Raw genomic sequence first — 27,479 nt, forward strand, 5'->3', positions numbered from 1 at the left:
CTTCACATGAGCTTCCTGCCATCCTACTTTATCTAACCTTATCTGCACAGCCTTCTATTCCTTTCTCCATTGCAGTTATCCAGCTTTCCCTTAAATACTCCTCTGCCATTCGCTGCAACTACTTATGTGGTGGCAAGTTCCACATTCTAACGCCTCTCCAGGTAAAAAGAAATTTATCATGCATACCCTATGAGGGTTATTAGTGAATATTTTATATCTATGTCCTCGAGTTCTGGTCTCGCCTCCTCCACAAGTGGAAACACTGCCTCCACGTCTACCCTATTTGAACCCTTTCAGAATTTCAAAGACCTCTATTAGGTCACCTCTCAGCCTTCTCTTTTCCAAGTTTAAAACTTTAACTGTTATCCCTTATTTGTTCAGCCTCTGCATATAAATGAATAGGCATAGGAGCAGGAGTAGGCCATTCAGCCCGTTGAGCCTGCTCCACCATTCAATTAGATTATGGCTGATCATCTACCTCAACAGCACTTTCCCGTGCTATTCCCAAATTCCTTTGTGTCATCAGTATCCAGATATCGATCGATTTCTGTCTTGAACATCCTCAGTGATTGAGCTTCCACAGCCCTCTGGGGTAGAGAATTCCAAAGATTCACCACCCTCTGCGTGAAGAAATTCCTCCTCATCTCTGTCTTAAATGGCCCACCCCTTATTCTGAGACTATGTCCCCTGGTTCTAGACTCACCAGCCAGGGAAAACATCCTATCTACATCCACCCTGTCATGCCCTGTAAGAATTTTGTAAGTTTCAATGAGATCATCTCTCATTCTTCAGAAATCTAGGGAATACAGGCCCAGTTTCTGCAATCTCTCCTCATAAGACAATCCTACCATCCCAGGGATTAGTCTAGTGAGCATCTGTTGCACTCCCTCTGTGGCACGTAAATCCTTCCTTTGATAAGGAGACCAAAACAGTACACCATACTCCAGATGTGATTTCACCAAGGCTCTATACAACTGCAGCAAGACATCTTTACTCCTGTACTCAAGACCCCTGGAGATGAAGGCCAACATACCATTTGCCTTTCTAATTGTTTGCTACACCTGCATGCTAGTTTTTCGTGATGCATGAATAAGGACACCCAGGTCCCTTTGGACATCAACACTTCCCAACCTCTCTCCATTTAAGAAACACTGTGCCTTTCTGTTTTTTCTACCCAAGTGAATATCTTCACATTATATTCCATCTGCCATGTTCTTGCCCATTTATTTAGCCTGGCCAAGTCCCCTTGATGCCTCCTTGCATCCTCCTCACAACTTGTATTCCTTCCTAGTTTTGAGTCATCAGCAAATTTGGAAATATTACATTTGGCCCCCACATCCAAATCATTAATATAAATTGTAAACAGCTGTGGCCCAAGCACTGATCCTTATGGTACCCCACCTTTGCGGACAGCCTGCCATCCTGAAAATGACCCGTTTATACCTACCCTCTGTTTTCTGTCTGTTAACCAGTTCTCAGTCCATGCCAGTATATTACTCCCAATCCCATGTGCTCTAATTTTGTTTACTAACCTGTGGTACCATATTTAAAGCCTTCTGAAAATCCAATACACCACATACACAGGTTCTCCTTTATGCTACAAGTAACATCCTCAAAAAAATCTCCCAACAGGTTTGTCAAACATGATTTCCCTTTCATAAGTCCATGTTGACTCTGCCCAATCATAAAATTTTCTAAGTGTCTAGTTATCACATCCTTTATAACCAATTCTAATATTTTCCCTACTACTGATGTCAAACTAACAGGTCTGTTGTTTCCCATTTTCTCTCTTCCCTCCTTTCTTAAATAGTGGGGTTACATTTGCTACTTTGCAGTCTCCAGGAACCCTTCCAGAATCTATAGGACTATGAAAGCTAATCACCAATGCATCCACTATCTCCATAACTACCTCCTTCAACACTTTGGGCTGTAGCTCATCTGGCCAAGGGGATTTATCAACCTTCAATCCAGTTAATTTTTCGAGTACTATCTCTTAATACTAATTTCTTTCAGTTCCTCATTTTCACAAGTCCCTTGGTTCCCTCGTATTTCTGGAGATTTTCTATATGTTCCTCTGTGAAGACAGACACAAAGGCTGGAATTTTTCGTTGGGTGGGAGGCCCTGTTCACCGGCCAGAAAGTCGGTGGCAAGCCCACCTCCGCTGAACCTAGGGAGCCAGACTGGGATTTTTCACTCCTCAGGCCTTCAATTGGTCTTGGGCGGGACTTAGTCCCAGCAACGCCACCAGGAGTGGTGGCCACTGCTGGGACTACACCCAGCCATCAGAAGATGTTGAAGGACAACCCCAGAAAAAGGGTAGGTGTCCCCGGCAAGGCCCTAAAAAATCAGTTGAGTCCCGGTGAGGCAAGGGGATTTGGTTTGGGGGGGGGTTGCTGTACGTTGGGGGCTTTGTGGATGGCCCTCCATGGGGCGCAGGGTGCCCGTTCAGGAGGGCCCCCTCCCAGCCCACCAAAGGACCTCCTAGTTTCATCGGACTTTTTCAGGCCTCAGCCTCCCATCAGCCAAGGGTAAAATATCCATGGTGGTGGGCGGAGGCCTGTAAGTGCCAGTTAATTGGCCACTTAAGGGCCTTGATTGACCTGGGGCAGGCGGGCCATTTCTCGCTGCCACCCCCCTGCATAAATTGGCAACAAGGGCAGGAGGGGGGTATGGAATGGGCCCCCACCTTCTCACATCCCACTCAATTTTACACCACCCCTGTCTCCAGCCTACTGGTTTGGGGGACGTAAAACTCCGGCCAAAGTAATTGTTTTGTTTCTCTGCCATTTCTCTGTTCTCCATTATAAATTCACCTGTAATGGACCCACATTTTTCCTTTTCACATACCTAAAGAAGCTTTTACAGTCCGTCATTATGTTTCTCGTTAGCTTGCATTCATATTCTCTTTTCCCTTTCTTTATCAATTTCTTGGTCATTTTTTGCTGGATTCTAAATTGCTCCCAATCCTTGGGCTTACCACTTTTTCTGGCAACCTTATAAGTCATTTTCTTTGATCTAATGCAATCTTTAACTTCTTTTGTTATCCACAGTTGATTCATCTTTCCTGTTGAGTTTTTGTGTCTTAGAGGAACGTCTGTTCAGCTAAGGAAAAGTAATGTTCTTTTGAGCTTAGTGCCATACATCATTAAATAGTTAACTTGAATTTTTATGTTGATCTTTTGCATGATATCCCATCATGTTACCTATCTTTTTAAATGTTTTCCGCAAATCGCACAACATACTTCCTCTTTTCTTTGTGGCTTTTGTGTTAACATAATAATGAAATTAGAGCTATCTGTGCAGAATTAACAAAAGCTTTGTGTTTTCACAAAGAAATGGAGTAGATGGAGGGAAATTGCTCCCATTAACAGAAAGGTTGTGAACCAGAGGACACCAACATAGGGTGAATGGCAAAGGAACCAATGGTGACGTGAGGAAAATATTTTACACAGCGAGTAGTTAGGATCAATTCCTATCACCAGACTGATCCCTGGGAAGGTGGGATTGTCCTATGAGGAGAGATTGAGGAAACTGGGTCTTGATTCTCTGGAGTTGAGAAGAATGAGAGGTGATCTCATTGTTGCAAGCAAAATTCTTACAGGGCTCGACAGGGTAGATGCAGGAAGGATTTTCCCCTGGCTGGGGCGTCTAGAACCAGGGGACAGTCTCAGAATAAGAGGTGGGCCATTTGGGACTGAGATGAATGTTAGAGAAACTTCCTTGCCCGTTTTTGAAGGAGACCCTGAGACTAAGATGCTTTGGTGGAGATTGTTTGTTTATTGCTTGCCACAGAGCTTACCTCTGCTCTCCAAACAACACCCACAGCCAGTGCTGGCTGACTCTTTATATATACACACTTGAATGCAATTAACTAATTGACACCCAACACCTATTCACCCTGTTATCTTGAACTAACAGGTATTTATCATCCATTAACAGAACTTCAGGCCCTAACAATGAAGAGGAATGTCTTCATTGAGAGGGTGGTGAATCTTTGGAATTCTCCATCCGAGAGGGCTTTGGGAGCTCAGTCATTGAGTATATTCAAGACAGAGATGGATAGATTTCTAGATATCAAAGATATCAAGGGGTATGGGGATAGTGTGGGAAAATGGTGTTGAGGTAGAAGATCAGCCATCATCTAGTTGAATGGCCTACTCCTGCTCCTATGTCTTATGTTCCTGTGATCTGGATTGCGCTGCATGAGAGGGTGGTCAAGGCAGATTCAATAGTGGCTTTCAAAAAGGAACTGGATAAGCACCTGAAGAGAGAAAATTTGCAGGGTCTTGCGGAAAGCGTTGGGGAGTAGAACTAGCTGATTTGTTCTTGCAGAGAGCTAGCATGGACACAGTGGGCTGAATGGCCTCCTGTACTACAACCATTCTATGATTCAGTTCTTTGAGATATTTCTAAGTAGTAATACTTTGTGGTTGAATCACTTTTGCATTTTAAATATGTTTGGTTTCACTGACTATCTTCCAACTTTTATTACTTTGCTAGAAATCCGAGAGGAGGAACGCCAAATCTTGGAGTATGCTGGATATTTTCAAAGCATCACAGTGGGTGTTGCTCCAGTTGTTGTGGTTATAGCCAGTGTGGTAACTTTCTCTGTCCACCTGCTCTTGGGATATGACCTCACTGCTGCAGAGGTTAGTCTGCATGATGGAAATTAAAAATATTTGAAGAGTAACTCTGTGTAGGCTTTTCTGTGGGGTTGTGAATAGATTGAATGTTTCATAGAAGTCAGGATTTTGGTTGGGGGGAGTCGGTAATAGAGAACAAAAAGGAAAAAATTGAAAATTTATAAATATAAACAATAATGGAAATAAAAATATACTGCCTAACTCCAAAAAGAAAGGATAACTTAATGTTTTGAGGTACAATCCTTTGCCAGACCTCATCAAATTTGTATATTTGAGGGAGATTTTAGAAGGGGATTTGGGAACTAAGTGGGAGAGCTGATAAAGAGCATACCAGAGTGCAATGTTGTATTGTAGTGGAGGGAATATTACATATTTTACATGTGCCAAATTTATTATTGAATACTCTGTACATAGTCAATGTAATTGGCAAGTTTATTTGCAGCTGGTAGGTTATTTAGTGTCAGAAGTTACATAAATTACATGAGAAATAGTATCTGGAGTCAACCATTTTGCTTTTCAAGCCTGTTCTACCATTCAACACGATCATGGCTGATATTCTACCTCTACTTCATGCTCCCGCACTATCCCAATATCTGTTAATCCCTCTCATATCAAAATCTGTCTTCAATATACTCAGTTCTATACTGGAATGTTCTGTTTCAATTGCCCTTAGTTTGTTATCAGTTTAGTTATTCTAGTAGAGCTTGGGATGTTCAGGCCATGTAAAGAAGGATCAATCATTTAGAAAGTGAGCTGGTTAGGCTGCACTCATTTACTAGTGCAAAAGTGCCCACAAAAAAATTATGGAAATACAACTCTTTTCCAATAATGAAACAAAGTCTTTAGATAATGACTGGTATTGTCGAAATTATTTACTTTTTATGATTTTGACAACTACTACAGCAGAAGATGCCTAAGCGGTTTTCCACTCTAGTGAGATGACCTCTTAGGATGGATTGACCTGCTGACTTAGGGACGACAATTTCAAATCACCTTGCTGAGGTGCAATGAATAAAAACATTTTGGGGTTACTTAGTTGAACTTGTTCTGTTCTTTTTTCAACAAACTGCCTCACCCTTCTGGCAGAACTGTGCAACCCCATAATGTCATAACAAATATTGTTGTTATATATTGTGTTATGTCATCAGAAGATTTCAATCAGTTTCACACTATGACTTTTACACGACAGTCTTCTTCTTTGGCCTCCTTGTCTCGAGAGACAATGGGTAAGCGCCGAGAGATGGTTAGTGGCTTGTGGAGCAGCGCCTGGAGTGGCTATAGAGGCCAATTCTAGAGTGACAGACTCTTCCACAGGCGCTGCAGATAAAATTGATTGTCAGGGCTGTTATACAGTTGGCTCTCTCCTTGCACTTCTGTCTACTGTCTTTTTTCCTGCCAACTGCTAAGTCTCTTCGACTTGCCACTCTTTAGCCCCGCCTTTATGGCTGTCTGCCAGCTGTGGCGATCACAACAGTGACTTGTTATATAAGCAACTGTGGCAATCCTTTTTTAAAAAAAAAAAAATATCCCACAAACAGTAGTAAGATAAACAACTGATTAATCATGTTCCATACATACTGGTTGTGAGAGGAGTGTTGGCCAAACCACAGATTCACTGCTTTCAAATAGTGGCATGAGGTCAGGCAGAAGGGATCTCAAGAAAAGCAGGTCTGACAGCCTAGCAGTGCCTTGTTAACTGCACTGATGTATCAATCCAGATGATACTCTCATGTCCTGGTGTAGAGCTCAATCTAAGATAGTCCTCTGTAGTGAAGTGTTGGTCAGCATAAAAAAAAAGGTTTGAAACGCAGAAGTGAGGAACAATAAAACTTGTATTTATACAGTGCCTTTAACATAGAAAAAAACACTTGTTATGGTCTCATTGTTTCTATGTTCAGGTAATGTTTTCGTTACTAGATTTTCTTAAACAATAGTGTTGTATGATTGGTTCCAGATGGCTTATTAATGATGCATTATATTGGTACCAGAGAAATTGTCCAGTGGAGTACTATTGATTATGATGGTCATTTCTACTGAGTTTCATACGGGTGTTAATATTTTCAGGAATTCAGCCATATTAGCCGTGTTCCATGCTTACAACAAATCATGCAAACATCTGCATGTCATATGCTCAGTCACTTGAGACGTCTGGTTTTGTTGGACTAGAAAATGTCTGTGGATGGTAGGATTTAATTTTAGTTAAGATAACGGCAATCTGATTCAAAAAGCTTTGTGTATTTCTGGTTTTGGTATTTAAGTGTCTGTTCATCTAATGTATGTAGCTCGAAGGTTCAGTCCTTTGCCATCTTGTGTTATTTTTCCAGGCATTTACCGTGGTGACAGTTTTCAATGCTATGACGTTTTCTCTTAAAGTCACTCCATTCTCTGTGAAATCACTCTCTGAGGCATCTGTAGCTGTGGATAGATTCAAGGTGAGGTGTTTGTCTGGAAAAAAAAAGCTTGCCTTTTGAAATCATTTAACTGGAAGTGTTGCCTTTTAAAGTACCTTTTATGCTAGTTGAATTTTCATATAATAGCTGGTCCAGTTGTACTGCACGTCAGTAGTTACTTTGCTATTTAAATATGAAAGCTAAAATCGATAAAAATTGAGATATTCAGAGGTTCTGAAGAAGGGTCACTGACCTAAAACGTTAACTCTGCTTCTCTCTCCAAAGATGCTGCCAGACTTGCTGAGTATTTCCAGCATTTCTTGTTTTTATTTCAGATTTCTAGCATCCGCAGTATTTTGCTTTTATTTTAATAAAAATTGAGAGTTGGTTGAAGTGATTATCAATGAGGCAAAATCAGTGTAGAATATAAACATTACAACCCTCAACAAAGCAAATTTCTTGTAAATAATTACCCTCCTTTATTTAATAAAAATTGGACTTGTACACTTTCAGAATTGAGCCTTACTTGCATGTATTGTGGCCCATTACTGTAAATAGTCTTCCACAGCGACTGCCCCTTAAAATGGCACCATTGATGAATAGCTTCTGGTAAGAGGTAGGATATGAAGTGCTGAAAGATTATCAAATCTATTTGAAAGGCTTACTATTACGTCTTGTCAAAATTCCCAGTTGAAATGAGAATCTGATATGTCTTCCTTTTTCCTCAACCAAGGATTCCCTCCCACTGTGGTTGACAGGGCCCTCAACCGTGTCCGGACCATTTCCCACGCCTCTACCCTCACCCCTTCCCCTCCCTCCCAGAACCACGACAGGGTTCCCCTTGTCCTCATTTTCCACGCCATCAGTCTCCATATCCAAAGGATCATTTTCAACCACCTCCAGCGTGATGCCACTATCAAAGGCATCTTCCCCCCCCCCCACCCCCCCCCCTTCCCCTGTCAGCATTCCGAAGGGATCATTCCCTCTGCGACACCCTGGTCCACTCCTCCATTACCCCCACCACCTCATCTCCTTCCCATGGCACCTTCCCCTGCAAATCGCAGGCGGTGTAATACCTGCCCATTTACCTCCTCTCTCCTCTCTATCCCAGGCCCCATACACTCCATTTAGGTGAAGCAGGGATTTACTTGTACTTCTTTCAATGTAGTATACTGTATTCGCTGCTCACAATGTGGTTTTCTCTACATTGGGGAGACCAAACGCAGACTGGGTGACCGCTTTGCGGAACACCTCCGCTCAGTCCAAAAGCATGACCACGAGCTTCCGGTTGCCTACCATTTCAACACTCCCCCCTGCTCTCATGCTCACATCTCTGTCCTGGGATTGCTGCAGTGTTCCAGTGAACATCAACACAAGCTTGAGGAACAGCATCTCATTTACCGATTAGGCACGCTACAGCCTGCCGGACTGAACATTGAGTTCAATAATTTCAGAGTATGACAGGCCCCCCATTTTACTTTTATCTTTAGTTATTTTTTTATTTTTATGTTTTGTTTTATTTTATTTTATTTCATAGTTTGTTCAGTTTGCTTACCCACTTTTTTTTCATATTTGTACTTGTAGCTGTTCAGTTTTCAGTCCTTTAACACTATCTGTACTAATGCTTTGTCTTTCAGCACACCATTAACATATTGTTTGCCTTTGCTCCATGACCATCTGGTCGGTTATTCTCTGTGACCTTGTCCTATCTACACCTCTTTTGTTATCTCTTGCCCCACCCCCTGCTTTACTTGCTTAAAACCTTTCACATTTCTAATATTTGCCAGTTCTGAAGAAGGGTCACTAACCTGAAACGTTAACTCTGCTTCTCTCTCCACAGATGCTGCCAGACCTGCTGAGTATTTCCAGCATTTCTTCTTTTTATTCCCAGTTGAAATGTTTTGCCTAGACTTCTTGCTTCTAAAAAGCAGACTACATTTATTCAGTTAAAAAGAGCCCTTTTCCATATCCTGTTATATTTGTATCCATTTTTAGAAAATGTCACTCTCTTCTGATCAGCATGATGGGTTTCATGTTGCCACACAATCTTCTTACATCTGTTGAGACACCCAGATGATAGCTTCATAGTGCAATGTGTCTAATTTATTTGTTTTCTGATCACTTGAAGTATTTTGTTATTAGTAAGTTAATACCCATAGATCAGTGTATAAACAGATAATCTTTTCAATTAAGCAACACCAATTGATTATTTGTTTTTAAGAACTTTATCATATTCTCTCAAATGGGTTAAATTAGTCTAGCTTAAGTTCCTTAATGACTACAGCCAAGAAAAGGAAACCTGGTGCATCAGTACCAGTTGGATGCTTTGTTGCAGTAATTTTCTGCTAACTACTCTGAATTAAAGTAATGGTGATCTGGCATGCATCTCTGTCTAGCTTTTTATTAAAAGTCTTTGTAACCTTGTTTTGAAAAGTTAATAAAAATAATTGTTTTGAATACCTTATTGAAGAATGTAAAGTTCAGCTGATCTGAAGTTTGGTGCTTGTTAGGTTTTCATTTATGGGGGGAGGAGAGGAATCTATTTAGCTGCATCACAAGTAACTTTTTTACAATACTAATTGCATTTTCTGTTTTTTTTTCTGAATACGAAATTAGAATTTTTTCCAATGTTGAGATATTGGGTGCAGAAAAGGTTACACTACAACATTTGGTAAGCAGGTATTATGCCAGCAACTTTATTTTAGCACCAATTGTTTTTTGATCAGAACTGAAGCTTAAAGTTTTTCCAGTGATCTAGATCATTTTGAAATGGATGGATTATTGGATGATCCAATTTCTGTAAGAATACTAGAGTAATCGAATACTAATTGGATCTTCTATAATTTGAGATTCTGTACAATTTTCAACATCTATTAATCTAAACTTGGAATAATTCTGAAATCAATTGCAATTTTTTTTAAAACATTCCTTTCTAAAAAGGAGCTTATCTCTTGAGAAGCAGGATTAAAGAGTGTAGTGCTATTTAAGCATTGTTTATTATTTTTCTTCCCATGAAAAAAGAAATGAATGTCTCAAAGTAGACGATTGAAATATGTAATAATCATACATGACTTCTAAATGCAGCAAGCTTCAATGGCCTTAACCAGAGTTCCCTTAATTATTGTTGGCATAGCCAGTTTTTCAGTGCATGGTCCCTTTAAATATTTTTGTGCAATTGCACATACGTGGTTTTTACATGTGAAGTACCATCTAGGGTGCTGCACACACATGTACAACATGGTGGGAACATTGGCCTTAACTCTTGGGTTTTTCAAATGCCCTTTAGGAGATAGCGTCAATTAAATTTTCCGTGTTTGTTGAAACCGATCATTGGATGCAATGTAAGTGCCCCAAACGGCATTAAATTTCCAAGTGTCAAGTTTTCTGTGTTAGAAAAACATTTCCCTGTTTCTAGAATGAGGAAGCTGAGACTAGAAGCCTTTCTATTCAAGAAAAGTAATTTAAATTACTCTTGTTCGTTACTTCTATTTGTGATTTCATGATTTCGAGTAGTTCTGTGTTCTGAAGCTGGTCAGTTGGGTAGTCTCACTGGGTGGTTCTGTTAAGTGACTTTGTCTTCTGATTCTGAAAACTGAGGGCTAACTTTGTGCAGAATAGACTTTGTTAAATAATTTAGTTAAATAGCTAAACTTTAGGCATGTGAAATGAATTTGGACAAAATGGGCTGAATTTTATCAGCGTGCTGTGCTCTGCGGCGGTGTGCCTTGAAAGCGGCGTCCTTCCGACATGGAAGTGCCGCCGCATACCCACTGCCATATTACACACTGGGCTTGATTTAAATGGAGGGGGCGGAGCGGCCGCCCCCGATGACAGAGGGGGTGGCCCCCATATCCCCGGTAACGGCGTCTGGCGCCACTGTGCTATTTTTAAAGGGCTTCAAGTCTGGCTGGGCCTTTGCGGCGCATGGATCGTGGCGGGCCGCTCCCACTAGCATTTTATGGGCCTCCCTGCCACGACCCACAGCGTCGAGGGGCTGTTAATATTCAGTCCAATATCTTGACTTGGATTGTATTAATAATGCTGCATAATGTACACCTTTAATAATGCCAATAGTTTTCCCAGACTGCTACTGACTTGGGTGAAGGTTGAACCGTCTTTGTGGCTGGTGTGTAAAATGGTAAAATAAGTTTATGTAACAGATTATTTTGCAGACTTATACAAGGTACCCAAACTGATACCAATCTTTACAATAACTTGCGTAGGATAGTGTACTATAATTTATTCTAAATTTGTGTTTTTTCAATAAATAACTCTACTGAAGGTTGGAGTTCAGATAATTAAGGTGGTATAACATTTCTTAAAATTTCTTTAAATTTGCTGCATCCAAGGATTTTGTACTTTGGTGGAGCACCTGATACAAAAACTCGCGTGCTTAGTAAAGCTTCTACTGTTGTTGAAGTCAAAAATGCAAGTGAACTCTGCTGAAAAGTGAACTTTGCACTTTTGAATTTTCCATCTTTGGTGAAACTAAATTATTGAACACTGAAGTCATTAATACAGTATTGCTTTGCAATACCTTCCCTTTAAGATAAATAGATTAATTTTGAGGAATTAAATTACTGGGTGATTCTATGGACAGTTTGCATTTGGGGTTTAAATTATAAATGAATTAGATGGGCCTGTAGTGCATTTGATATTTTACAGATATATACATTTTATTTTAATGTGTAAAGCAAGCTTTCCTAACAGTTTTAAGTGGAAAATGTGCTACGGTGTGTGCCATGCAGATTAGAAAGATCCCAAGTTCAATTGCTGATTGGTAATAAGGTAGCTGACCTTTTCCATGATGTTTTAGATAGTCCTGCTATCTCTAGGCTGGGGAAAATATTGATCATTGTTCTTGCTTTTAACCATTGTTTTTGGGCTCCCGCTGGAACTGTACGTGACTTGACCTTGAGACAGCACTCTCTCATCATCCCGTTGCTTGCTCATGCTCACTGTTCAGCCTCAAATGGAGGATAAGGATTTCACCGAAATGCCAGAGGGTTGCTACTGCTGCCAGTATACTCCAGCATGAGTTGTCAGCTTGAGAAGGAGTAAAAATTATGCAGAGGATAAACTCAAAGTACTGTTCCACACTAATGTTAAAAATTTTATGTTGGCAAATTCCGAAAACCTGATACCACTCCAAATAGCAGCAGTACATAATTGTTTCAGTAGGATGTTGGGAGTACTTGCATAACAAAATGAGTTATTAGCCCCAATCTGATGCTGTATGGAGACTAGTCAGTGATAGCTCACTGTTCAAGGAGCCAGCTTATCAGTGCCTCTAGTTAAGGTGTTTTGTTTTAGAACCCCTGCAGCATGAAAGTGAAGGCTGAAGTTTTATACCAGTACAACAGCTCACAACTTTATTCACCTTTGCCACATTGGTTTTATACGTTAATAAGAAAAATTTCCTTCCTTGCATTTCTGCTTGTGGACAACATTTGATGCCTGCAAGCAAGTGAGGGGAGTGAATTTTTTTACCATAACACCTAAACAAGAGTGGAAAAAATTGTTATTCTCGCTTGGGATTTGCTTATGGGGGACCGAAGAATACAGGCTCCTGTTAGCAATGTAAATGTCTTGGTCACTTGGAATTTTATGTCTAGAAGAGTGAAAATCCCATACTACCATGCAAAAAAATGGAATTTGATTTCGTCACCTGTAAATTAGTGGCCTGATAATACACACACTGCAAACAAAGATTGTAAGGATGTCTTCTGTGTTAAATGGAAATTCCACAGCAGCTGTTTTCTCAGTAGTTGCTATTTAACCATAATATCAGGTAGAGCAGAGGGAGTTTTGCTCTGTGTGTCAGTGTGCTTTGAGTTGGCACTGGGTATTAAGTGAAATGTTCCATTACACAGCACCAAGATCCTGCACCTTGAGCACATTCACACAAAAACCTATTTAAAAATTTGCTAACAATTCACTTTTTAAAAAAAAATTGTTTTATGAGCAGAGCTCCTGTGTGTTACCTTAGTGATATAATGAAAAAGTAAATCAGCATGAGCCTATAATTTTTAATGTGTTCCATCTCCTTGAGTCTTGCCAGGCTGTAATTGGGCCTGGAATTAGTTGCTACTAATGAGTGCCATTTGCTCTTCTGAAGCTTCTTCTTTAGCCTGATGCTGTGTTTTGCTGCCTGTGCCATTGGCTTAACCTCCATTGACCAGATGTCATAACTTTACACCTCTTCAACCTGTTCAGAGTTTATTTCTAATGGAAGAGTTTCACATCATAAGAAAAAAGCCAGAATGTTCTCAAATCGCCATAGAGCTGAAAAGTGCTACTCTGGCTTGGGACTGCCCAGACTCCAGTGCTCAGTCTTCGCCCAAGATGACCCCCAAGCTGAAAAAAGACCAGCGAGATTCCAAAGGGAAGAAAGAGAAAAAGAAAACGCAGCAGAATATACAAAATGGTCCACTAACTGAACAGAATGGACATCTTCTAGTGGACAGTGATGAACAACCCAGTCCGGATGAGAATAAAGGGATTTCTTTGAACAATCCCAGACTACAGAGAACTCTGTACAATATCAACCTTTGCATCCAGAAGGTAAGAAAAAAAATCCAAAGGTGATTTAATTGTCACAGGAAATGATGAGAATTTATAATAGATATGTTAAATAGTTTTATTTTTATGTATATAACTTGCATAAAAGGTATTGCAGTCTAATTCACTGATTCATGATGGATACTGGAAATTCTAATTTCATGTTAAAATTAGTTTTTCAAACTGTGTTTACAATCAACACTATAGCTAAAGTACTAAGAGTTGTTCAATATAATTTCTGACAGGAGAAGCTTGTCGGAATCTGTGGCAGTGTGGGAACTGGCAAAACATCCTTGATTTCTGCTGTTTTGGGGCAGGTGATGTATCCTAAAGTTTTGATGCACTGCAGATGTTATATAGATTATCAAGTAGTCATGTTCAGGTGCATTTTTAAAACAGTTTTTGGACTAAGTATGCAAAATTGTGCATTATTTCTTGAAGTTTAATATAAGACAAATCCACATTTGTTAAGTGTTGGTTTTCATTATAATCCTGGTATTGAATGTAAACACTTCTAATCCTGCATCAATAAGAGTTAAGCATACATTGGATGAGTACTTTAATCGTAAAATTAATTGTCCTTGTAATTCATAATGCCCATTTTATGTGATTGGTCATTACAGATCAGTTAGACCAGCACTGTGAAACTGAAAACATTCTATAAAAATGCTATGGGGAGCAAGCAGTCTAATTTTAGAAGTTATTCCTTACAAGCCTACTGCAATTCTTTGAAGAGGTGATGGGAGTTTTTTAAATTCATTCACAGGATGTGGGCATAGCTGGTAAGGCCAGCATTTATTGTCAATCCCTAATTACCATTGAAGAGGTGGTTGTGAACTGCCTTCCTGAATACAACTGAGTGCTTGCTAGGCCATTTAAGAGGACAGTCAAGAGTCAATCACATTGCTGTGGGTCTGGAGTGTCATCAGAGGCCAGAGTGGGTAAGGGTGGCAGATTTCCTTCCCTGAAAAACATTAATGAACCAGATGGGTTTTTACAACAATCTGCTAGTTTCATGGTCACCATTTCTGATACTAGCTTTTAATTCCAGATTTAATTTAGTTGATTGAATTTAAATTCCCCAGCTACCGTGGTAGAATTTGAACTCCTATCTCTGGATCATGATTCCAGGCCTCTGGATTGCTAATCCAGTAGAATTAGTAGGATTTCAAACAGCATTCAACAGCATTCCTCTTGCAAGACTAGTAGGAAAGGCTAAGATTTGTGGAATAGTAGACAGTTTAACAGACAATAATGGTTGTTGATAAGAGGAGCTGCTTTGTCTGGGGAACCAGGTGATCATTGGCGGTCCACCAGAATCTGCTCTAGAACCTTGTTGCTCATAATATTTATGCATGAAATAGAAGAGGGTGTCTGTATTAGCAATCAACTTGCTGATAAGACAAAGCTACATAGACAGATAATTAGGATATAAAATTTAAAGAATCTGGATCAAGTATGTAGATGGCTAGAATAATACAGATGGATAAATGTGGTGTGTTGCATATAACAACAGGTAACAGTAAACGTATATAATGTGAAAAGATATCAATTGGCATACTGAAAAGGATTTGGGGAGCAATCAGAAATCGTACCTTGAAAACTTCTGGTCAGTGTGAGGCAGTTATTAATAAAGAAAATTAAGCACTGGAATGGATCTGGAGGTGATTGGGTTATGGCAGAGCAAGATAACCTTGTCTTATATGGAAAAATAGTGAGGCCAAATCTGGAGTGTGATTTGTAGCTTCGGTTGTTCTACTTCAAAAAGGATATTGATGCATTAGAAATAGTTTTAAAGAAGAGTGAACAGGGTTATGCCAGCTAAGTAGTGAAGAAATTTGGACTGTGTGAAATTGTTTTTGCTGGAGAAAAGACTGAGGGGAAACATTTTATTTTAAATCAAGAAAGATAAACGAGCAGTTTACTTTTGTTAATAGAATAGAATTACCGGATTGGTGGGTGTTAAAATCAGATTCAGTAGTAACTTTCAAAAGGGAATCAGATATACACGTGGAAAAGGAAAGATTTGCAGGGCTATAGGGAAAGAACAGAGGAGTGAGAGTAATTGGATAGCTCTTTTAAAGAGCCAACAGACACGATGTGCTGAATGGCCTCCTTCTGTGCTGCATGATTCCAAATACAAAATCTACAGGGCTCGAACATATTTGATAAATAGATAAAACATTTAGTCCCAAATGGTAGTGTATGTGTGGAACAATCACTGATAACTTTAAAAGTGTATTGGATCATTGTTTGTTCAGCAATGGTATTCCAGATTAAAGAAATATGAACAGCTTTGCTTGATTTTTCTTTCAAGGAGGAAAGTGAAAAACATCTCGGTTCCATTTTAAAATCAGCAAAATTTTGTTTCACAGTTGTTTTCTCCTTCAAAGTTGTTTATTAAATATCTTTGTAGTAAAAAATCTCATCTTTCCAACCACTGCAACAAATATGCTCCCTCAGTAATGTAGTGATCTTGCTTGCAGACTAACTGCCACCAGCGAGGCTTTCACTTCCCAGTAAGAAGTTAATATTAAGTACCTGACACTTCAGATGATTATGGCAATGAATAGTTGAACTGTAGGGATCAGAAAGGTCCTATGGTTTGATCTCCAGTCCAACTGAGTTGGTTTATCTCAATTGGGATGATAGTACAGTCAGGGTTTCCATTCTTGAAAGGGCCCGATTTTAACTCTACATAAGTGAGGTTTTGAATGGGTTAAAATCGGGCCTCAAAATTGATTGCTACCCAGCAACTTCTGTTAGTACATGCTTTTTTTAATGTACTTGGATTGCACAGAATGTTCACAATGCTTCACTATAAATCCTTGAATTAAGGAAGTGTAAGAATGCTTTGGAACAGAGTGCTGTGGTGCCAGGTAGTTACACTTTAGATGGTGGCTGTGAGTGGCATAGATGAAAGTGGAAAGGAGACCTTCCTCTGTCCTCGAGCAGGGATGTACTAAATGTGGGATGGGAAAAGAAACCAGACGGAGCCAAAAGTGAATGGAAAGGAATGAGATTGTAAGTTAGAAGGTGTATTTTGTTTTTGCTCCTTCACTTGCATCCCCCAACCTCTCCCTCCAACCACAAAAAAAGCCTGACTTTTCATTGATTATTCCAGATGACCCTGATGGAAGGAAGTATAGCAGTTGATGGCGATTTTGCTTATGTGGCCCAACAAGCATGGATTCGAAGTGCTTCTGTTAGAGAGAATATTCTATTTAACAAAGCGTACAATGAAGAAAGGTAAGAATTTAGGAACTGAGAAGGAAATTGTTGGTAAAATATCTAAGTATTCCAAGTGCAATGTTGCAATTGAGTTATTTGGACAAAGGAAAAAATGTGAAGCTGATATGGTGAAGGGAAAACTCATTTGGATGATGCAGGATTTTATGAAGTAGTCTGCTGTTAAGATTAAAGAAACATGAACAGCATTGTGTATTTTCTTTCAAGGAGGAAGGTGAAGAACCTCTGTTCTGTTTAAAATCAGCAAAATTTTGTTTTACACTTGTAAATACTAATCATAAAATACTAATAAGCTACTGTTGAAGTTTAACTCCAAGACTTTCTTGAACATTTGTTACTGGGAACAGTTTGAATAATTGCAGTAAATAAAATATGTTACTTTATTACTAAATTCATGCATAATTTTCCTTTCAAATAGAAAAGGGAAAAAGATTAGATGTATACAGCGTGAAAAGTTTGAGCAGAATTCTGAATTTATATTGCTCAGTTTGTAAGCATTCTCCATCTATGTCAGAACCTTTGGCTTACCCAAGTCTACTGTAGGCAAATGGGGTTCAGGTTTTATATAAGGGGCAGTGATACTGAATTTATTGGAAGATACTATTTGGGTCAGAATTGGAAAATAGTGTCCTGTTCTGGGAACCTGCTTTTTATCAGTTTGATGGCAGGAATAAACGGTTACAGTTTTGTAAATAGGACTTTTTTTCACTTGAAGAGAGAAAATTAAGGGTGTTCAAACAGAGGTTTTCAAAAATCATGAAAATTTTGATTCAGTGTTGTTTTCCATTAATTGTCAGATTATTAATTGGGTTCGTTTTTGAGAATGTAAGTGCACTAAAACTGGATGTGGAGCAATTGTTAGTGATAACTGCAGTAAAACGATTGGTTCTGAAAAGATTACAGAACACTGAGACAGCCCTAATCAATGTCACAAATGATATCCAATGTGACTGATGCAGTGAACTATTCCTCGCCCTTCTCAACCTGTCTGCAGCCTTAAGCTGCAGCAGCTGAAGACATTTCCTACACGTGGTCGTCTAAGGCACATGAAGTGTCCTGAAGTTCCCACAAGACACTGGAATTGGAAGCAACAGGTTGCAGCTGCCCATCCATGATCTTAAAAAAAAGAAACCCTCTATTCCTTTTCAAACAATCCATTTAGTATCCTGTTTTTAAAGTATCAATTTTAATTTATATCTCTAGTCCTGCTCAGTGCTTATACTCTTATGACAACACTTACTGTTACACCATCCTGAATGAATATTTTTAATTTCCTAGCTCCTAATTTGAACCAATACCCTAGTTTAGAGAGAGGAAAGAGAAAAATACTCACTAATCACTTACCTTCTTCCCTGTGACATCACACTGTGATTTACTTTAGAACACAGTCAGTTGGCACCTCCCTCTCAGGCCCGCTCCTTTATACTGCCACCAGTCTTTGCTGCACATTCGTTCCCAGGCCCGTTCCTTCATATTGCAGGCAGTCTCGCTGTGCTCCCCGTCGGCCCGTTCCTTTATGCTGCCGCCAGTCTCGCTGTGCTCCCTCTCAGGCCCATGATCCATGAACTTCAAAATTAAAAAGTATTTTTATTGTTGTATTTGATTTGTTATCTTTCACATTGCCACATTATACAAGCATGCAATGCAGGGATTTTTAAAAGCACGAATTGCTATCCAAAAAAATGTATAGTTTAGGCATTGTTGCTTGTTCAGTTAGTGCTTTAATACTTGTGCACTGTTAATGATTTATTGGTGACCTTGTTGAAATATGCTGTTTAACCTGTATTTGTGAAGATCAGAAATGTTCTTTGATCTGTGGCTGTTTTTGACTGAAATTTATTTGTTGAGTGAGCTCTGTCCTTTCACTCAGATACAACAATGTGCTTGCTGCATGCTGCCTGAGACCAGATCTTGCAATATTGCCCAATGGGGATATGACAGAGGTATGAAAAGTATTAATCTTTCTAATGTAGCTATGTTGCATGTTTAACTGCTAATTTACTTAAATGGTTTATTAATATTGTGTGAAGTGTATTAATCTTAACACTTTCAGCCTGCCAAGTATTGATTTTTTTTTTCTCATTGCTAATTTCACATCCTCCATAATACTTTAAATATAATGGCTTCACTTGATGGGTTCTGGAAACCCACGTGTGTAACTGAAGATAGGTGGTGCCACATGTGTTCTACTTCTGCATTTTATCTAGCCCCAGCTAAAGGTTCTTGGCTTCGTCTGTCGGCTCTCTTGTTGCTAAAAGGTTTGAATAAATTATCTATCCTCAACAAGAATGAGTTAAATTAGTCATATATTTGAATATCAAATATTCTGCTAATTCATCTAGCTGGCCCAAGTTTTTGGCGTTATTTGATATTACTTTGCAGATTTCAACAATGGGAAATGCAGGGACCTGTGCTTGGACCACTCTTGTTTATCATATGGTTGCCATCCTTCCATCTACGAAAGTTGATGGACATGTAGCAAACAATCCATTTAGGTGGGGTGTCTTCTCTCAGTACACCTTTGCTGATGACTGTGAAGGCCAATCCTTGAGAGGCAGGTTCTGCCACAAGTGCTGCACCTGAAGCTGCCAATCGAAGCTGAGAGTTTTTATTTTTGACGTTGGAACCTGTTGCCAAGCTGTTGTAGCAACTAGTCTTCATGGTAGTACAGTGTGCTGGTCTGGAGCCTCCACACAGCCTCAGTGCACTGGAAATGGAATGCATCTCAGAGCAAACAGCAGAGCACCTCACCTTCAAGCAATCGCCTCTTTCCAATAGAAAGGGAGAAAACTCAAATCTCCCAAATGACTATGGCTGTAAGAAAACTCTCCTCTTTCCAATAAAATCGCAAGGGAACGCTCCTCTTTCCAATGAAATCGCAAGAGAACTCTCCTCTTTCCAATAAAATGCCGGAAAATACAGCCACTGCGACCGCAACAAAACCTCTCCTCCTTCCGCTTTCAGAAACTCGTACTGAAGGTTGACACATGCGTGAAGAGCAAAGCAGCCAAGTTGGAGGGCTTGATACCCGATTTCATTGCAGTACGCGTTAAACGCACGTGCGGAGACTGTACATGATGACGTACGCGTTATGTGATGACTGACGCATGCGTAATGACGTTTTCCGTGCATGCGCCAACCAGTCCTGGCAAGACAGCAGACCGCGCACGCGCAGAGAGCAGGAGCCCATGTGCGCAGCTTGCAGCGCTCTAATGACGTCAGCGAGCCGCTGCGTTGTCAGGAGTCATTTTGTTCGGAATATTATCTGGCTTGGGCGGAATCAATGTTGTAACCAAATACAAACATTCCATTTGATGGTCTGGTTGTTGGATGACTAATAGTCAGAATTCCCAACACCATTCATGCAAGTAATCCATGTTAGAAGAAAGAACTTGCCTTCATATCGAACCTCATCGTATCCAAAGGTACATCACAATCATGTTTTTTAAACAATAACATTATACAAGCAAACACCGTAGCCAGTTGTGTATAAATTAATTTAAAGACCAATTGATTTCTTTTTTTGGTGAGGACAGTTGAGGGAGAAAAAATTACCATATCATGGGGAGAAATCCCTGCTGTTCTTTTAATAGTACCATTGGATCCTTTTTGTCTACTTGAAGTAAACGAGGCCTTATCCCATACCTCTAACAATGTAGCATTCCCTCAGTACTGTACTGAAGCGATTGCCTAGGGCTAAACTCCTGGAGTAGTGTTTGAATCAAAATCTGCTGACAAGGAGGTGAGTGAACCAAGAACAATGGTTATAATACAAATGGAAAAAGTCTGTGGAATGGTATTCTGTGAAACTAGTTAGTCTATTTCTCTTGATTTGCCTATTCTGAAGTACCTTCCCCACCGCATTGGTTTAAAACCTAGTTTTATTTGAGTTCACATTGGCGAATTCAGTCTTGCATCACTGCATAATTTCAAAGTTTGCAGATGGCACAAAATGCGGAAATGTAGTAAACAACGAAGAGGATAGGAACAGACCTCAAGAGGACACAGACTAGTGAAATGGACAGGCACATGGCAGAGAAGAGTGAAGTGGTTCATTTTTATTAGGAAGAATGAGGAGACTTAATATAAACTAAAAGTTATAATTTTAAAGGGGGTACAGGAATAGAGGGACCTGGTAGTGTACATACAGAAATCTTTGAAGGTGGCAGGACAAGTTGAGCAGTCTGTTTAAAAAGACATATGGGATCCTTTGCTGTATAAATAGAGGCATCGAGTACAAAAGTAAGGAAGTTATGCTAAACCTATATAAAACACTGTTTAAGCCCCAACTGCAGTATTGTGGCCTGTTCTGGGCACCACACGTTAGGAAGAATGTCAAGATTTTGGAGAGGGTGCTGAGGAGATTTACTAGAATGGTACTAGGGATGCAAGACTTCAGTTATGTGGAGAGACTAGAGAAGCTGGAATTGTTCTCTTCAGAGCAGAGAAGGTTAAGAGGGGATTGAATAAAGGTTGTCAAAACCATGATTTTGATGGAGAAACTTTTCCCAGTGGCCGAAAGATGGGTAATGAGAGGACACAGATACACCAGTATAAGGAATTTGGCAAAAGAACCAGAGGGAACATTAAAAAAAAAATTATGCAGCGGATTGTTATTATCGGGAGTATACCACCTGAGGGTGGTGGAAGCAGATTCAATAGAAACTTTCAATGGAGAGTGGGTAAATAGTTTAAGGAAGAAAATTTACAGGGCTATGGGGGAAGAGCAGAGAGTGGGACTAATTGAATAGCTTTTTCTAAGTGCTGGAATAGGCACATTGGGGCAAATAACCCCATTCTGTGCTGTATCATATTATGATTCTATTTATATTTGGATTGATAGACTTCCCCCATTCCTGTTTCATTTTCAGTAAAATATTTGGAAACTGTGCCCGGCAAGGCCTTTCTGGGTTCCATTTTAGATCACCAGTTATGTTCCCATGTATGATTTGAAGTTCCTTGCAGGGAAAAATACATTTTTGTTGTTTGATTTACGAAAAGGGCTTGCAAGTCAAATCAGTCATATAAGTTTTGCCATTCTGACTGTCGAACCTTTAGACTTGCCCCAACTTTTTAAATTTTAATGGACTTTCCAAGTTACATTTGGAATTGCGCTGGAATTTAGGCAATCTCTGCTGTCTATTTCCTATGATGCAAGGACTTGAAGGAAAATTGAGATTGAATGAATAGCCGCGTTATTGGTGAAGTGCAAATATCCCACGACCTTTCAAGAAGTTGATTATGGGGCAAGTTGAGGGTTGTTCCAGCCATTTCACAACTACTGCTTTTGTATCTTTCAATCAGATCCTAGTTAGTATGTACAAGACTGCCACAAGGAGCAGTCTTCATGTAATTGAAAAATACTGCTGTCTAGATTTAATTGCAACATGTAAGATTATATTTTGGTCTAAAAGCTGAAGTATGATTTCTGCGCATAGCCTTCCCCTCCAAAACTACTACTTTGCATGCTTCTATGGTGTGAGGAAGATGAAGGTAGATTACATAGCTTGTAGATACATTTCACATATCTTTCCAAACTTTTTGTTTTGCTTCTGAAGCATCTTGGGTATTGTTTCGACATTAAAGGTGCGAAGTTAATTCAGGTTGTCGTGATATTTTTACGTGTATACTTAAGACATCATTTCTTTATGGTTGATGTGCTCCTTTGCTCTTGATAAAAGGCCTTTCTTCAAAATGCTTAGACCTAATTGTATTTTAAAATAAATCTTTAGTCTGCTTTTTTGCATAAGTATATCCTTAAGCTCAATGTTTCTCTTGCCTTCAAAGCAACACCCAGCTGTACTATCATTTAAAACCTGAATGGACTCCATAACCTCTTGGAAATTAGCTCAGTTTGGCCTTCAGTAATCTGGAGGTATCAAAGTATCTTGGTAATATTATCACTGCACCAGTACTTTTGCATAAAAACCAACTATTCGATGAATGAAAAGGTCTTATTGATCTCCGACAAAAGTACTTAATTGGCTGTAAAGTGCTTTGGGATGTCCTGATGTTGTGAGTAGTGCTAAATAAATGCAAGTTTCTTTTTTCTTTCACAAGTTGACTGACAATTGATTAGTCTCTTGAGATAATAGAATGTTTCAAGAAATATGAAAGTACTTCATTGCTTTAAAAGACTTTCAGCTTTGCATCTAATATATATGTTTCACCTTTAGATATAGTGAAATTGTTAAAGAACAGAGTACTATAAAAGTCCTCCTTGTATATTGTCTACACACTGTCATGGAAGTGTTTTTTTTTCTCTCTGTTTAAAAACTTAAGACTGAGAGCAGTTTTTATATTCTCTGGGAACAGTGTGTGAGCTGCAAGCCTGTTTCCTAAGCAACAGCAAGAGAGAGGTGCCACGTGCCTTATTGTATCAGTTTGACTGCGCGTAAAGACTGACTAGAACCAGTTTGAACTGGCAGACCGGCGAAGCGTGCTTTTCTGAAGGAAGGAAGAATTTGTTTCCCTCAGTAGAAAATCTACATTGGCCTACAGGCTGTGCTTCGCCTAAAAAGGTGAAGACCCCTACAAAAGAATGTTTGCATTATTGGAGGTAGCAAATTCCTTTTTACTCCCGTCTCTAAGAAGTCTACCTCAGGAGTGAGTTTCTGTTGCCTTTTGTGTTTCTGGGAGTTCTGGAATTCTCAGTAAAGTTTCTACTGATAGCCTGCGAATTCAAAAATCTAAATAGACCTGTTGTTATACTCCTTGTTGAAAGATCTGTGTGATGCCTACTGCAGCCGAAGTCCCGTGAACACCTATCCATTAGAGACTGTTAATCAAAGTGGTTAGCACCGCAGCCTCACAGCTCCAGGGACCCGGGTTCGATTCCAGGTACTGCCTGTGTGGAGTTTGCAAGTTCTCCCTGTGTCTGCGTGGGTTTTCTCCGGGTGCTCCGGTTTCCTCCCACAAGCCAAAAGACTTGCAGGTTGATAGGTAAATTGGCCATTATAAATTGTCACTAGTATAGGTAGGTGGTAGGGAAATATAGGGACAGGTGGGGATGTTTGTTGGGAATATGGGATTAGTGTAGGATTAGTATAAAATGGGTGGTTGATGTTCGGCACAGACTCGGTGGGCCGAAGGGCCTGTTTCAGTGCTGTATCTCTAATCTAATCTAATCTAATCTAAACTCGCCTGGAGATTTTGAGTGGCATCTGACTATTCAACTCTGGGACATCTCACTGAACCAGAATGTAACCCGCCAAGACTTTCAACGCAGTTGTTTTATTATTCCTAAGAAACAGCTCTAATTTAAAACATCATTTTAGAACCGGTTAACTATTGGTTTTTGAATCTATGTGCATGTGCATGAGGGTTAGGAAGAATAAGAAGTTATGAAGTCTTTTCAGACATGGATTTATCTCCATATTGTTTAAGATTTAGTTTATTAATAAATAGTTAATTTGTTGTTGTTTAAAGATACCTGGTTTGGTGTGTTTTATTCTGGGAGTTAATGGTGTTTAATTTGGCTAATTTCCAGTAGGTGGGAAACTTTAATAATATGCTTTGACCTGTGGAGTAATAGGACTGAATTGATAGAGCATTACTCTAACCTCGGTCGCAACAACACGAATAGAAGTAATTAAACCTCGAATGATACCTGTTCACTCATTTGAATCTATGGTAAAGATGGAGGCTGGCTTCAAGCCAGAATCTTACTATTGCTGACACAGCATTGAAGCCAGAATTTTACTTGTATGGACTAATAATATAATGCCATTTGGTTGGAAAACAGGTGGGAGAACATGGAGCTAATTTGAGTGGAGGACAACGACAGCGGATCAGTTTGGCACGTGCTTTATACAGCGACAGGAATATTTACATCTTGGATGATCCACTCAGTGCACTGGATGCTCATGTAGGAAACCATATCTTTAACAATGCTATTAAAAAGCAGCTGAATTTGAAGACTGTTCTCTTTATCACCCACCAGCTCCAGGTAACTTGCATCATGGATAATGAGTTGCTGCTGTTATGAAATAGTGAGAATCTTTGAAGCAAGCACATAAAATAAGAATTAAGATTCCTTTTATGAATTTTTTGATTAATTCAGATAATCAATATTATTTACACTGAACATTGTATAGTTGCACAATTTCTATCTGTTAGATAACTGGCACATGTCCAAATAATTATTCCACTCTGCCTGAGATAAGAGTGTCTTTTGAGACTGTCAGGGCACGGTTCCAATTATTATTTTAATTCACGGCCTTTTCCATGTTTACATCAGCAACAGTGAAGAGAATGTTTTATTGTGATCAACTTGTATAAATCGCAATGTTTTTAGAAGAAGGAACTGATGGGCAAAAATGTCCATCTGTGGATCACTACAAGCATAAATTTGTGTAATAAAAACAAGAAATGCTGGAAATACTCAGGTCTGGCAGCATCTGTGCAGAGAGAAGCAGAGTTAACGTTTCAGGTCAGAAACCCTTCTTCAGAACTGGCAAATATTAGACATGTAAAAGGTTTTAAGCAAGTAAAGCAGGGGTGAGGCAAGAAATAACTAAGGTGAAGGTATTGATAGGACAAGGTCACAGAGAATAACTGACTAGAAAGTCATGGAACAAAGACGAACGGTATGTTAATGGTGTGCTGAAAGACAAAGCGTTAGTATAGATAGGGTGTGAATGACTGTAAAGCACAGAGCATCTAAGCACAAACATAAAAAAAAAATTTAAAAAACCAAAACAGTGGGTAAGCACAGTGGAATCAAACTAAACAAACTGAAAAACCTAAAATAAAATAACCAAATAAAAACGGAAACCGAAAAAAAGACAAAATAACTAAGCATAAAAAGGGAGACCCATCATGCTCTGAAATTATTGAACTCGATGTTCAGTCCGGCAGGCTGTAGTGTGCCTAATCAGTAAATGAGAAGCTGTTCCTCAAGCTTTTACTCAATAAATTTGTGTAACACAACTTGGAGTTTCCCTTAAAGTTTACAGTTGGGAATTGCATCTGTGGTAAACCTTGCTATGCACCAAAATACTCAACAGTTTCAAATAATTGGGGATCACTTGGAAAAAAGTGAGCTATTGGAAGGAAATGATGGTGCAGAAATTTTATCTGTTGCCTCTAATTACTTCAGTTGAGAAGGACTATCCCGTAATTGGCATGTACCATGGAATTATTCTAGTATTTAGTTAGATAAAGGATTTTTGTTCGTCTAGATAGATATTAGTTTCACTTAGGACAACTTGTTACTCAGCACTTGGATAATCAATTGCAAGTCTCTGTTTACTGTTTGCAAGTTTACTAAAGAAGTTGAAGCGCTTGTCAAGAGGAAGAAGGCGGCTTATGTTAGGATGAGACGTGAAGGCTCAGTTAGGGCGCTTGAGAGCTACAAGCCAGCCAGGAAGGATCTAAAGGGAGAGCTAAGAAGAGCAAGGAGAGGACACGAGAGGTCATTGGTGGATAGGATCAGGGAAAACCCTAAGGCTTTCTATAGGTATATCAGGAATAAAAGAATGACTAGAGTTAGATTAGGGCCAATCAAGGATAGTAGTAGGAAGTTGTGTGTGGAATCAGAGGAGATAGGGCAAGTGTTAAATGAATATTTTGCGTCAGTATTTACAGTAGAGAAAGAAAATGTTGTTGAGAATACTGAGATTCAGGCTACTAGGCTAGATGGGATTGAGGTTCACAAGGAGGAGGTGTTAGCAATTTTGGAAAGTGTGAAAATAGATAAGTCCCCTGGGCCAGATGGGATTTATCCTAGGATTCTCTGGGAAGCCAGGGAGGAGATTGCAGAGCCTTTGTCCTTGATCTTTATGTCGTCATTGTTGACAGGAATAGTGCCGGAAGACTGGAGGATAGCAAATGTTGTCCCCTTGTTCAAGAAGGGAAGTAGAGACAGCCCTGGTAATTATAGACCTGTGAGCCTTACTTCGGTTGTGGGTAAAATGTTGGAAAAGGTTATAAGAGACAGGATTTATAATCATCTTGAAAAGAATAAGTTCATTAGCGATAGTCAGCACGGTTTTGTGAAGGGTAGGTCGTGCCTCACAAACCTTATTGAGTTTTTCGAGAAGGTGACCAAACAGGTGGATGAGGGTAAAGCAGTGGATGTGGTGTATATGGATTTCAGTAAGGCGTTTGATAAGGTTCCCCACGGTAGGCTATTGCAGAAAATACGGAAGTATGGGGTTGAAGGTGATTTAGAGCTTTGGATCAGACATTGGCTAGCTGAAAGAAGACAGAGGGTGGTGGTTGATGGCAAATGTTCATCCTGGAGTTTAGTTACTAGTGGTGTACCGCAAGGATCTGTTTTGGGGCCACTGCTGTTTGTCATTTTTATAAATGACCTGGAAAAGGGTGTAGAAGGGTGGGTTAGTAAATTTGCAGATGACACTAAGGTCGGTGGAGTTGTGGCTACTGCCGAAGGATGTTGTAGGGTACAGAGGGACATAGATAGGCTGCAGAGCTGGGCTGAGAGATGGCAAATGGAGTTTAATGCGGAAAAGTGTGAGGTGATTCACTTTGGAAGGAGTAACAGGAATGCAGAGTACTGGGCTAATGGGAAGATTCTTGGTAGTGTAGATGAACAGAGAGATCTTGGTGTCCAGGTGCATAAATCCCTGAAGGTTGCTACCCAGGTTAATAGGGCTGTTAAGAAGGCATATG

At 39.6% G+C, this 27,479-nt stretch overlaps 1 protein-coding gene across 1 annotated transcript in view; it reads left to right on the top strand.

The window, feature by feature from the left end:
- LOC137375040 (ATP-binding cassette sub-family C member 5-like) overlaps window positions 1-27,479 on the top strand; it is a 184,189-nt gene that overhangs the window by 44,269 nt on the left and 112,441 nt on the right. Inside the window, exons 9-15 of the mRNA XM_068041664.1 lie at window positions 4,502-4,650; window positions 6,969-7,076; window positions 13,251-13,598; window positions 13,841-13,912; window positions 16,720-16,844; window positions 18,715-18,787; window positions 24,589-24,792. Of these exons, the coding sequence (XP_067897765.1) occupies window positions 4,502-4,650; window positions 6,969-7,076; window positions 13,251-13,598; window positions 13,841-13,912; window positions 16,720-16,844; window positions 18,715-18,787; window positions 24,589-24,792 (1,079 nt within the window). The remainder of the gene's footprint in view (window positions 1-4,501; window positions 4,651-6,968; window positions 7,077-13,250; window positions 13,599-13,840; window positions 13,913-16,719; window positions 16,845-18,714; window positions 18,788-24,588; window positions 24,793-27,479) is intronic.

The sequence above is a fragment of the Heterodontus francisci genome, chromosome 11, assembly GCF_036365525.1.
Source record: "Heterodontus francisci isolate sHetFra1 chromosome 11, sHetFra1.hap1, whole genome shotgun sequence".
In the NCBI taxonomy this organism is placed as follows: Eukaryota; Metazoa; Chordata; class Chondrichthyes; order Heterodontiformes; family Heterodontidae; genus Heterodontus; species Heterodontus francisci.